General features: G+C 35.9%; 3 protein-coding genes across 5 annotated transcripts; 2 read left to right on the forward strand and 1 right to left on the reverse strand.

The window, feature by feature from the left end:
* On the forward strand, positions 1-5,342 carry LOC114183288 (heat shock 70 kDa protein 15-like). Of its 2 annotated transcripts, none has more exons than XM_028070256.1 (10): positions 1-285; positions 840-2,039; positions 2,294-2,521; positions 2,725-2,820; positions 2,942-3,172; positions 3,779-3,973; positions 4,054-4,200; positions 4,384-4,533; positions 4,622-4,752; positions 4,840-5,342. In XM_028070256.1, exons 2-10 carry the CDS (start codon positions 870-872, stop codon positions 5,081-5,083), a joined length of 2,592 nt encoding a protein of 863 aa, XP_027926057.1. In that variant the 5' UTR covers positions 1-285; positions 840-869; the 3' UTR covers positions 5,084-5,342. The 2 variants fall into 2 exon arrangements, with proteins under 2 accessions (XP_027926057.1, XP_027926058.1); XM_028070257.1 differs by lacking the exon at positions 1-285 and adding an exon at positions 343-361.
* A 1,405-nt stretch (positions 5,343-6,747) lies between these two features.
* LOC114185782 (pentatricopeptide repeat-containing protein At3g16010) lies at positions 6,748-9,412 on the forward strand. 2 transcript variants are annotated; one of them, XM_028073693.1, is made up of 3 exons: positions 6,748-6,862; positions 7,063-7,165; positions 7,331-9,412. In XM_028073693.1, the coding sequence occupies exons 2-3, from the start codon at positions 7,087-7,089 to the stop codon at positions 9,172-9,174; spliced, it is 1,923 nt and encodes a 640-aa protein (XP_027929494.1). In that variant the 5' UTR covers positions 6,748-6,862; positions 7,063-7,086; the 3' UTR covers positions 9,175-9,412. The 2 variants fall into 2 exon arrangements, with proteins under 2 accessions (XP_027929494.1, XP_027929493.1); XM_028073692.1 differs by having other exon boundaries at positions 6,782-7,165.
* Positions 9,413-11,348: 1,936 nt separating this feature from the next.
* On the reverse strand, positions 11,349-13,232 carry LOC114186137 (trihelix transcription factor ASIL1-like). Its single transcript, XM_028074165.1, has one exon. It carries the CDS (start codon positions 12,773-12,775, stop codon positions 11,603-11,605), a length of 1,173 nt encoding a protein of 390 aa, XP_027929966.1. The 5' UTR covers positions 12,776-13,232; the 3' UTR covers positions 11,349-11,602.
* Between the last annotated feature and the right edge of the window lie 145 nt (positions 13,233-13,377).

The raw sequence follows: 13,377 nt of genomic DNA on the forward strand, positions 1-13,377 counted from the left end.
GAGATCCTAGTAGTAGAATTTTCTAGAAGGTGAGAGGATTCTCCAGACATCTCTGGGACCAATTGAGTGGAGCACGTCCTTTGTTTCGTTCAAAACTGGCAATTTAACAAGTGCAAAGGTCACAAACACAAATACTAAACACAAACCCAAAATTCCACAGAGGCCCCAGAAGAAACTAACTCAAGAGTCCTTCGGACTAGTCTTAAGCCCCTTTATTAAGATTGTTCCAGAACCTCTCAAAACCCTTTTTCTCATTGTTTCTCACTTTTTCGATCGCTCCCTCTGGTAAACCCTATTTCGTCTTCTCTTAGATTTGTGTTCCTTTTGCCTCTTCTTGTCATAGATCTGTGTCTTCTCCGTGGTATATTCATGCATTTTCTCTATAATTAAGATTTATGTTACCAACTTTTAATCTAAGAGAAAGTTTTTTGTTACAAGTCTTTTAGTTTTTTTTTTTTGCACTTGTTATCTGAAATTTATGAATGTTAAACTACAATTTTGTTGGAGAGTGTTGAATGATTTGATCTCCAAAACTTAGTATATCATGCAAAATGAAGTTTTGATTCTTTTGAAGATGGTGTTTATTTTTCAAATCGCTCTTGCAGTTATGAACATTATGTTATGACTTCTAAATTTATATGAACAACTGTTGTATGTGATTGCTCCTGCTCTAACAGTAGATGAGTTGGTACTGTAGGCATTGCCAGGACCAAGATAAAACTTGTGTTTGAAGTTTTTTCCCTTTCTTTTTAAGTCATATTTATTATTAGGGCAAAAAATTTGAATATATGCCTCAGATTTTGATGTGACACAGAACTTATTTTATTTTTCTTCATCAGGTGTTTTTTGGGCTTAGAGATCAAGCAAAAATGAGCGTGGTTGGATTTGATTTTGGTAATGAAAGCTGCATTGTTGCTGTTGCAAGACAGAGGGGGATTGATGTTGTGCTCAATGACGAGTCCAAGCGAGAAACACCTGCAATTGTATGCTTTGGTGACAAACAGCGGTTCCTTGGGACAGCTGGTGCTGCATCTACTATGATGAATCCAAAGAATTCAATCTCACAAATAAAGAGGTTGATTGGTAGACAATTTGCAGATCCGGAACTGCAGCGAGATCTGAAGACTTTCCCTTTTGTTGTCACTGAAGGGCCTGATGGATATCCATTGATTCATGCAAGGTACTTGGGTGAAGTGAAAACATTTACACCTACCCAAGTATTTGGAATGATGTTATCAAACCTTAAGGAAATAGCTGAGAAAAATCTGAATGCTGCTGTTGTTGATTGTTGCATTGGAATTCCACTTTATTTTACTGATCTGCAGAGGAGGGCAGTCTTGGATGCAGCCACTATAGCAGGGTTGCACCCACTACGCCTGTTTCATGAAACAACAGCAACTGCATTGGCTTACGGAATTTATAAGACAGATCTTCCTGAAAATGATCAGCTGAATGTTGCCTTTGTTGATGTTGGACATGCCAGCATGCAAGTGTGTATTGCTGGATTTAAAAAGGGTCAGCTGAAAGTATTGTCCCAGTCATTCGACAGGTCCCTAGGTGGGAGGGACTTTGACGAGGTTCTGTTCAATCATTTTGTTGCAAAGTTTAAGGAGGACTACAAGATTGATGTATTGCAAAATGCCAGGGCTTGTCTAAGATTGAGGGCTGCTTGTGAAAAGCTGAAAAAGGTGCTTAGTGCTAATCCAGAGGCACCTTTAAACATAGAGTGCTTGATGGATGAGAAGGATGTCAGAGGCTTTATCAAGCGTGATGAGTTTGAGCAACTAAGTCTTCCGATTTTGGAACGAGTGAAGGGACCATTGGAGAAGGCACTTGCAGAGGCAGGTCTTACAGTTGATAATGTTCACATGGTCGAGGTGGTTGGTTCTGGATCCCGTGTACCAGCTATATATAAAATATTGACCGAGTTCTTCAAAAAGGAGCCTAGGCGGACAATGAATGCAAGTGAGTGTGTGGCAAGGGGTTGTGCATTGCAGTGTGCAATTCTCAGTCCAACTTTTAAAGTGAGGGAGTTTCAGGTAATTTTCTTCTTGCTTGTATTGTTCTCTGGTTCATAAGCCCCTTTGACAATGTTTCAAAATTTCTCTGGTTCATGTTTTCAGCATCTGTTTGTTATTTTCCGGGTACATGTTATGTGCTTTCAATTGCTTTTTTCTTGGTATCTCCCTTTATATTAGATTATTTTATGATTTGAAATTAATAGTAAATTATGCTTGACATGTGTAATTATTATATTTTATATAATTTTGCTCTTCTGTTTCATGATGTGAAGGTCAATGAAAGCTTTCCTTTCTCAATTTCTCTCTCGTGGAAAGGTGCAAGCTCTGATGCACAGGAAAGTGGGCCAGATAGTAAACAAAGTACCCTTGTCTTCCCCAAGGGAAATCCCATACCAAGTGTCAAGGCACTGACAATCTACAGGCAAGGAACGTTTTCTATTGATGTTCAGTATGATGATGTGAGTGGTTTGCAAACACCAGCGAAGATCAGCACATACACTGTAAGTTGTTTTTTGAGTTTTTATTTACGTGCAATAACACACACCATGTTCTTTTGGTAGTTATTTTGACTCCTAATTGTACTTAAATCTGCAAAGAGCAGCACTTGTACTGTAAGTCTGTTTTAAGGTTTTTATTTATGTGCACACAGAAACACATTCTTTTGGCAGTCATTTGACTCCCAAGTGTATTAAAATGTTTGCAGATTGGCCCTTTCCAATCAACAAAAGGTGAAAAAGCAAAAATTAAAGTGAAAGTTAGGTTGAATGTACATGGAATTGTATCTATCGAATCTGCAACTGTGAGTTCCTCCCTCTGGCCTTGGCTTTTGCTTTTATTGTTTCTACTGTATACCCTGTTAGATTATTATGGAAGTAAACCATATAGCCTCTATTTCTTACTTCATATTTTTCTCTCTTAAGCTCTTGGAAGAGGAAGAAATCGAGGTTCCTGTTTCCAAAGAATCAGCTGGAGAAAATGCCAAAATGGAAACTGATGAACCTGCTGCTGATGCTGCCACACCGCCTAGCACCAATGACAATGATGTTAACATGCAAGATGCTAATGCCAATGCAACTGCTGATGTCCCTGGAACTGAAAATGGTACCTCTGAGGCAGGAGATAAACCTGTGCAAATGGATACTGATACCAAGGTTGGTCAAAGGAAATTTTAAGCATATGATTGGAATGCTTTTGAGTAATTGTTAAATTTTTAGATGTGATATTTCTATTTTTGACATTTAGATCTTATGTTATATGTTATTTTGTGGTTTCCTGTCTATGCTGTTTCTAATAGTATACTAATCAATAAGATGCCATTGGTAATTGGGATCAAGTTAGGGGTATTATTAGACCTTAAATAAATTATTATAAATGGTATATTTGATGTATAAGATGATGGTGTGAACTTAAATTTTCTGGACATTGTTTGGATTAATTGTGGTTTTTCATTGTGTTTGAGTTTCACATAAGTGGATCTCATTTTGTTTCCGTGTTTTGAGGTGCACGAGATTGTTTGGTTTGTTTTGATCTCTTCATTTACAGTTGACGTAATCCTTACAATACTATATTGTTTTCATGTCTCTTTTGTCCAAATTTTGTCAGTCAAATATTGAAAATAATTTATTAATCAAGAAAGTAAACCAAGGGTGACCTAATTCATCCCCTTCCTGTAGTTTGAATATTAAGTGCCTTATGGATTATGTGCATCAATCAAGTTGTTTATGTACTAATTGAACTGCCGCCTTTACGTTAATCAGGCTGAGGCTCCAAAGAAAAAGATTAAGAAAATAAATGTTCCTGTGGCGGAGTTAGTTTACGGAGCAATGTCAGCTGCGGATGTTCAGAAAGCTGTCGAGAAGGAGTTTGAAATGGCTTTGCAAGATCGAGTGATGGAGGAAACAAAAGACAAGAAAAATGCTGTAGAAGCTTATGTATATGACATGAGAAACAAGGTTATAGTTGTCATGATTTTCTTGTTATTTGATGTGGAATATTTGATTGTTACTTAACTAACTTTTTCTTATCATTTCAGCTTAATGACAAATACCAAGAGTTTGTCATTGATACAGAGAGGGAAGCTTTCACTACTAAACTTCAGGAGGTGGAAGACTGGCTATATGAAGATGGTGAAGATGAAACTAAAGGTGTATACATTGCCAAACTAGAAGAGCTCAAAAAGGTAAGAAATTTCGGGGATTGAAAAATCTGAACCTAGCTGATTATGGTATTCTTAAGGCCTGGTTGTTTTAGAGAGTACTTTCTAAGGATGCAGTGAACAAAAGTGTTATGCATCAACGTCGCGAAGAAAGATATATTTGTGTTTTAGTTTTTACAATCTGATTGGATATTTACTTGCTTGCAGCAAGGTGATCCAATTGAAGAGCGTTACAAAGAATACACGGAGAGAGGTTCAATAATTGACCAACTCGTCTATTGTATAAATAGTTATAGAGACGCTGCAATGTCAAGTGATCCCAAATTTGATCACATTGACATCAGTGAGAAACAGAAGGTAATTGGTTGCTACTGATTCTCTTTTGTTCATATTTTCCTGTTTGCCATAGAGCTGAACATGTTTTCCATTTGATTTGTTTTTGCAGGTCTTAAATGAATGTGTGGAAGCTGAGAACTGGCTCAGGGAGAAAAGGCATCACCAGGACACCCTTCCAAAATATGCCTCCCCTGTACTTTTGTCAGCTGACATAAGAAAGAAAGCTGAAGCTGTTGACAGGTATTTACTTTTTGTTCATAAGATTTTTGTCTCTCTTCTGTGTGTAGCTTTTGTTTCTTAACATTGCTCATTGTCTTTCAATAAAAGGTTCTGTAAGCCAATCATGACAAAACCAAAGCCACCCCCACCAAAGCCAACCACTCCAGAAGCACCAGCAACCCCACCTCCTCAGGGCGGTGAACAGCAACAGCAGCCGCAACAATCACCAGCTCAGGAGAATCCTAATGCCACCAGTAATGAAAATGCAGGGGACAATGGTACTCCGGCCCCGCCACCAGGATCTGCTGAACCAATGGAGACTGAGAAGTCAGAGAACACAACCTCTGCTTAATTTTTGTTGTTGATTTTGCCATGATCTCTTTCTATGATACGTACGACAATATGAATTGTGCCTGAAAAAGTAGGTATGGGTGAGTTGATGCTGGAAAATTTGTTAATGGGTGAATTATGGTCTTGGGCCCGTTTTTTTTTTTGTCAAACTCTTACGATCCCTAGGGTTTTAGATTATTTGTGTACCATTTTCTATAAGTGGAATTACAATGCTTGTTTTCATTTTGAGTTAAATGCTCCGAATTTTCTTATTTTTTCCCCATTTTGTATTGTGAGTGTCGTACATTTCTGTCTGCAATTTAGGTTAGAGCATTGCCTCTTAAGCCCCTGAGGTGCGTTTAGAGGGGGACCAGGTTTCACTTCGTATACGGATAAAATTATCAAATTATTTACTTTAATGCTCGTTGTGATTTCGAATCGAGTGTTATTTCTTATAAGGTTTCTTTTATGTATAATTTATTGTTATATTAAGTGTACACGTAATTGAAAATTTATTCACATTGATAATTTTGTAAAATATGCGAGAGATTGGTCAATTAATAATTACCTTCTGGGTACAGAAGTAGCGCTGAATTCGTTTTATATATACATTGGTAATGTGTGGTTTTAAGTGTTCTAATTTTGACATAACTATTTTGTTAAATTCATGAGTTTTTTTTTAGCATTTTAATTTAAAACGTTTAGATACAAAATGATGATAACTCTCATGCTTGTTTTCCAGATTTAAATAGAAATCTTATAATTTTCAATTTTATTAAATTCAATTATACGGGTAAAATTACATTTTGATATTAATTTTTCTTCCACATCACAAAAAAAAAAAGTCTGGATGACAAACTTACAAGGAATCAACGAAATTTATTTGTTTTTAGTCTAAACATTTTATTTTTTTATTTTAAATGGTTACATAAACCAATTTAATTTTTAATATCTAATAATATAATTAATTTAAAATATTTAATGTGAGAAAATAGAGGAAAATATACATTATGTGAGAAAAAATAAAGATAATATAAAAATAAATGCTAATCTCTTCTAAATTTGTCTATCCATAGTATATTTCACTAACAAAATATTTTAAATTCTCTAAAAGTTTAGTAACTTTTAAAACTCCAGAAGCAGAACATTTGTTTTCTAGTATTCTAAAAATATATTACTTAGGGAGTGAAACTAGGAGTATTTTATATTTGAAGACTATTATAGTTTTATTAATTTAAAAGTACGGTGGAGAGGGTAGTGTTTAAGAAATTTCATTGATTTTTAGTTCAACACGCAATTAGTTTCTATATATTTAAAATTTTTAAGTTAATATGTAGAACATTGTCAATTTGTTTTTTTTTTATTTAATTATTTTCATACACTTTTAAAAAAAAGGAAATCATAAAAATGGAAGAAGACACAAATACGAGGGATAACCAGTTGCATTTTTTTTTCCTTGCAAATTTAGGGTGTGTTTGAAAACACTTCAATAAAATTAAAGGAGAAAAAATTACTTTTATTTGATGTTATTTTCTCATTTATAATTTTAAGTACCTCCAAATAATTTATTATCATGAATATTTAGAAATTAATTTTGGATATCTCAAATAAAACTAAACGTACCCTACAACATAAATACAATTTTTTAGTAAAGGATACTTAAGTCATTTCAGTACATCATGGGATTGCAGGAAGAAAACATGAGAATAAATTCCTTTTCTTTGTTCTTTGGGGTATTTTCTTCCATCTACCGTGTGAAGTGTGAAAACTGAGAAAATGTATACGGTTGATAAATAAATAGGTAACACAATTATACTTTATGTTGAAAAGAAGAAAGAGAAGGTTGGGAATATCATGCATGGGTTACGAATCTCATTGATTGAATATTGAATTTTGAAGCATCCCTTCTGCAGTTCATGTTTTGTGGCAGAAAATAAAATGAGAGAAAAATTCGATAGGTTCAGTTTCAGGTAAGCAACTTTTTTTTTTTTTTCTGCGTAGCGTATAGCTCGAGGAAAATCAACGATGCTTGGTGGATCCACTGCTGCAACGAGGAGGGGAATATCAAGTTTTCCTCCTTTCTCTCAGAGATTAAAGCAAACAGGTTGTACTCACTCGCTCACTCAACTAAATTGATGTTTGTTGTTTGTTATTTTATATTCTCTTAGTTTGATATTATATTTGTTACTCTTGAGTTTGTTTGATTTTAATTAAGGCAATGCAACTTTTGACCATATCTGATTTTGTGTGGTTTTGATTAAACTAGCAGAAAATGAGATTGTTCAAATGTTTCGGTTGCCTAATCCCTATGAAGGAAACCACCGTAACGGTCCCGTGACAGGAGGATATGTGTTGAGGAAGGAACCTTATTCTCGGACATTGGATGAGAGATTCATTAGGATTTTGAAAATATTTAAATGGGGACCTGATGCAGAAAAGGCCTTGGAAGTGCTGAAACTGAAGGTTGATGCTCGCTTGGTTCGCGAGATTCTAAAGGTAGATGTTGAGGTTAGTGTTAAGACTCAGTTTTTTAAGTGGGCTGGGAGGAGGAGGGGTTTTGAACATGATTCAACCACTTACATGGCGTTGATTCGCTGCTTGGATGAACATAGGATGTTCGGTGAACTGTGGAAGACCATACAAGAAATGGTTAAGGGTTCATGTGCAATGGGTCCTGCTGAATTGTCTGAAATCGTGAAGATCTTGGGCAGGACCAAGATGGTTAACAGGGCGTTATCTGTCTTTTACCAGGTCAAGGGTCGCAAGTGCAAACCCACAGCGAGCACTTACAACTCTGTCATCTTGATGCTGATGCAAGAGGGGCATCATGAAAAGGTCCACGAGTTGTATAATGAAATGTGTAACGAAGGCCATTGTTTCCCTGATTCTGTTACATACAGTGCACTTATATCAGCATTTGCTAAACTAAATCGTGATGACTCTGCCATTAGATTATTTGATGAGATGAAGGAGAATGGACTGCAACCCACTGCAAAAATTTATACAACTTTAATGGGAATATACTTTAAGTTGGGTAGGGTTGAAGAAGCATTGGGCCTGGTCAAGGAGATGAGAGTGAGGCGGTGTCTCCCAACTGTCTTTACTTACACAGAATTGATAAGGGGGCTGGGGAAGTCTGGGAGGGTTGAAGAAGCCTACATGACATACAAGAAAATGCTGAAAGATGGTTGTAAACCTGATGTCATTCTGATGAATAATTTGATTAATATTTTGGGAAGATCTGATCGCTTAAGAGATGCCATTAAGCTTTTTGATGAAATGAAGTTACTGAATTGTGCTCCTAATGTTGTCACATATAATACCATCATCAAATCTTTATTCGAGGCCAAGGCACCACCTTCTGAAGCTTCTTCATGGTTTGAGAGAATGAAGAAAGATGGAATAGTTCCCAGCTCATTTACTTATTCAATTCTCATTGATGGTTTCTGCAAAACAAATAGAGTTGAGAAGGCTTTGTTGCTTCTCGAGGAAATGGATGAAAAAGGCTTTCCACCTTGTCCTGCTGCCTACTGCAGCCTGATCAACACCCTAGGAGTAGCAAAGCGCTATGATGTTGCAAATGAACTATTCCAGGAATTGAAGGAGAACTGTGGATGTTCAAGTGCTCGTGTGTATGCTGTAATGATTAAGCATTTTGGAAAATGTGGGAGACTCAATGAAGCTATCAATCTTTTTAATGAGATGAAAAAACTTGGATGCACCCCTGATGTTTATGCTTATAATGCTCTCATGACTGGAATGGTAAGGGCTGAAAGGGTGGATGAAGCTTTCTCCTTGTTTAGAACTATGGAAGAAAATGGTTGCACCCCAGATATAAATTCTCATAATATTGTCCTGAATGGCTTGGCTAGAACAGGTGGCCCAAAGCGTGCTCTGGAAATGTTTACGAAAATGAAGAACTCGACTATTAAGCCAGATGGAGTTTCTTACAACACCGTTCTTGGTTGTCTTAGCAGAGCAGGTCTGTTTGAAGAAGCTGCAAAACTTATGCAAGAAATGAGTTCAAAAGGGTTTCAGTACGACCTCATCACCTACTCTTCAATACTTGAGGCAGTGGGTAAGGTTGATGATTGTAAAATGGTAGAGTCATGAGAGCCATCTGGTATCACCTTTTTGAGTGCTCTGTTAACAATTATTAACAATGCCCTTGAATTGCATTAATGATTTTGAATTAAGGAACTAATTTTTTTTGTAAGTTAAGGGGTTAGGAACATTCATTGAAGAAAACCAATATTGTAGAAAAATCCCTCATGTATTAGTTTAGAAACCTTGGAATGTGTAGTGGATTTTAATCTGAATAAGGATTTTTTTTATTACATTTTTTATGTCAGTTTATTCTTTCCCAAACAATGGCTTGCAATTCTTTTGACCATCAATAGGGACGTAAGGATGGAAGATAAATAGGAAAAGAAGTAATATTATAACGTGTTAAAGGAAATTGTTGTATGGATAGTGTAACTCTTTATTTTGAGTAGTAGCACATCCAAAAACAGTTTATTTACATGTCTTTTTATTTTGAGTAATGATACAAATAGCAACGGATTATTTTACATATTTTTTTGTATGGGTAATTGAAGAACAACTGAATTCTGCATAATTCTTTATTTGCCCAAAATTTGCACAGTTTCTACCCATATTCTTGCAACTATCATATTCACTTTACTTTCTGTTTTTGCCGTATATAAATAGCGGACACAAGTAATGCAACCATGGCGTTTATGTTATTAGTGGACGACATTTTCTTTTTCAGCTTCTATTTAACATCTTATTTGGGTTGTTTTGATATTGAACCTTCGAAAAAAATTCCAGTGCAGAGGAGCTATCTGGGTTGTTTTGATATTAAACTTGTATTTAGAGCTTAGAAATATGCACGGACACAGTGAAAGACATAAAAAAAATAGTTTATATATAGATTAATTTGTAGAAGCTTTTTCGTTTAAAAAATAAAAACTATAAATTTGACCAAATCTACTCGTAATGTTACACCAGATAGCTTTATGAAAATGTCGTTTGCACGGTTCTGAAGATATGACTGTATTTTGCAGCACCAATATCCACTGTCTCACTAAAATTAATATTTCAACATCTCTTTAAATTTTTTGAAAATCAACATGTAAGGAGTTAACTTTTATAAAGTTGTATTCTAGTCTAACCTTTCCAAAACATGAGAAAAACACGTTGAATAGAAGGTTTTGATAAGTAAAAGATAAGAAACCAAACATTAGATTTTGAAGACAAATCTTCACAGAAATTTCATGATGTTGAAACTTCCGACTTGCTTAAGATAAGTAGCAATGAGCAACATGACTATTCTGAATATACATTTAAGCTTCATTAGCAATAAAAAGAAAAACGAAAACCTTTTTCAAGACGTTGAATGATGGCTTGAATAATGCCTAAAACACCAATTTCGTACTTTCAAGAATAAGGTATAACATCCATGTGCAAACTTGTTGCAAATAAAAGCTACCACAACATGCCACATGGGTTCATTCATGCATGGGGCATTTGGAGGGATAGCAAGGTAACAGTGGAGGTGTGACTCTTATGCAGAAGTGATTTAGTGATTAGATAGAAAGGTTATGAAGGAAAGGTCGTAGGTTAATCCTCCATATTAATAATTTAGAAAAATAAAGTTGGTTTAAAGGATTTAGAAGGAAGGGTGAGAGAAGTTGTCAGTTCAACTCTCTCCGGTGATAGAACTAATAAGTAATATTTGTCGGATAAAAATCAAATTATTTCATAGAATGCTTTTCTTCAAGGGGTCCGTGTCACTTGGTCAAATCAAATTTTCTTCTTTGCAAGTCATGTTTTCATTGCAACTTCTTTCATATGGTCCAAATTGAGCAGTTATCACACATTACCTGTCAAAGAAATAGTGGACAGAAGTTTTTGTCGATGTAGCAAATTATTTTTTTCATTTGATAGTAGCTGTCTAATGTCCTTTCCTTGTCCAAAGGATGCCCCAAACTAAAATGTATCAGTATGCATATGTCAAACCTTTTATAGGTTTGACATATGTTAAAATTTAAGACCTAAGACTTTTTGCTTGACCTTAAGTTGTGTGTAACACTCTTTTTTTGGTCTGCAGAAACATTATTCATCTAAACTTGGGAGTAAAGTTGGAAATGAATCTATTTGTCGATATCTTCTACAAGATTTGATACAGAATGAACAGTAATCGATAACATGTTCAATAATCATACATGAACAATCTATGTTTCCTTTAATGTGAGGCAAAACTATAAATGAAAAATGCCAACTCATCTGGTAGGTAATTCACATCATCGAATATTATTCATGAATTTGAAAAATATAAAAGTTAAGAAATAGACCAGACAGGCATTGAGCACAGTTTTGAACATGGATACAATGACATAGTTGGGCCATCCGGTTCTAATTGTAGTATAATGCAGTATTGCTGGCAAGAAGGGGCAAAATGCCTCAAATATGATACAACTAGTAATCTAGTGTCTACATTGTATCTTACACAGCAATGACAACTACAATGCATAATATTTCACATACCATTCTCAGCAGAATCTTCGTTCTCATCATGTCTCTGTTCTAGTTTTGAAATCTCACTCTGCAAATTCCCTAATATCTGCCTCTTCTGTGTTTCCAATTCCTTATGGAAATCCATTCTCATCTTTTCCAGTTCCATCATCTGCTGCCTTTTACTATTCTCTATCTTTTCATATATCTTACTGAACTTTTGTATGGAATCGGCAAGCAACCTGAAGGAAGAGGCTTCACCACTGCTCCTTCCTTTCCTTTTCTTTGCTTGAAGTTGAAGTCCATCTGAACCTTCTTCACCGGTAGATTCCACATTCTCAGGACTATCCCTCAGTTCATCCAATCCATTACCTTGATTCAAATAAACTCCAGGGTTCATAAAAACATAATCTCCCGAGTCCAAACCACAAGAGATACCAACTTGTTGTGGGGGTGAACTCATTAGCTCATCCATCCTCTTAAAATAAACCCATTTGCAATCTCCACCATCACTGTCTTGAAATTTAGCCTTCTCCTTCTTGTATTTTTTCTTCAGTGTGTCAAGGCGGTTTCTACACTGAGTATCCGTCCTTTCAATTTTTGAAACTTGTGCTACCATTTTCGACACTTGCTGCCATTCCTCACCTCGAAGACTCTTCCTTCCAAGTTGAAGAAACCTATCACCCCATGCATCAAGCAGAACAAATGTCTCATGCTCAGTCCAGTCAGTAAGTGAATTCCTACCCCCAGAAGATGGTTTGGGAGCTGAGGGAACTGGAACTGGAGCTGTAGCTGATGGTGCTGGCACACAAGGAGCAAATTCATAGGTTGAAATCAAAGTCTTCAGCTTTTGCTTCTTTGGGTGCCACTCCAAATCTTCTTCGCTCTTAGTGGCATAATAACCAATCTGCTTATTATCCTCTACCTCCTCTTCCTCATCATCATTTTCATCACCAACCCCATCCATGCCATTTTCTTCATCCCCATCCTTTTGGGGAAGCTGAAGGCTGTTACTTTGATCAACCTCATAATCTCCTTCTAACTGTTCTTGTTCTTCTTCATCTTCATCATGATGATGGGCATATTCAGTATTGACCGGGAGGGTATATGGAGAATTCTGATAACCATAACCTCGTTGGTGACTGATGACGCGATATGGGTTAGGGTCATAGCTCGCATCATCCTCAATGCCATCCATTCAGAAACAGAATTTTGCTACGAAACTAAAGCTACAAAACTACTAGTATCTCTCTCTCTCTCTCTCTCTATCTATATCTCTATCTCCCTCAACCAAACATTCAACAACCCCTCTTTGAGTACAGTGTAAAATCCTATTGCAATTAAAATGAATTGCATGACCCTGAATTTATTCACAATTATCTTTCTTGCATGTGTGTGTGGAATAAGATGAATTTAGGAAAAATAATTGAAACAGATGTGCATCCAATTCTCATTGAATTTCATGAGATAAAAGCAATAGCATCAAACATGAGAAGATTGTGATTGGTGTTTCATACCTGAGAGAACGAAATTTCAGGGAAATGAAAAGTGTGAAATTGCAAACAGACTGAAGGAAAAGAAACTGTCAATTGACAAAGCACCATCACAAGTTCCACAGAGATAGAAGGTGCTCTTTGCTAACGTGAGCCGGGTGCGTGCCGTAATTAATACACTTCATTCTTATTTAATTTTAGTTTGTTATTATTTTCCTATTACATCTGGACGCATTGTTAAACCAAAAAATCTCGATCCTGTTTCCAAGAAATTTTCACGTCATGCTTCCTACATGGCTTCATTAAA

This window comes from Vigna unguiculata, chromosome 5 (genome assembly GCF_004118075.2).
Source record: "Vigna unguiculata cultivar IT97K-499-35 chromosome 5, ASM411807v1, whole genome shotgun sequence".
In the NCBI taxonomy this organism is placed as follows: Eukaryota; Viridiplantae; Streptophyta; class Magnoliopsida; order Fabales; family Fabaceae; genus Vigna; species Vigna unguiculata.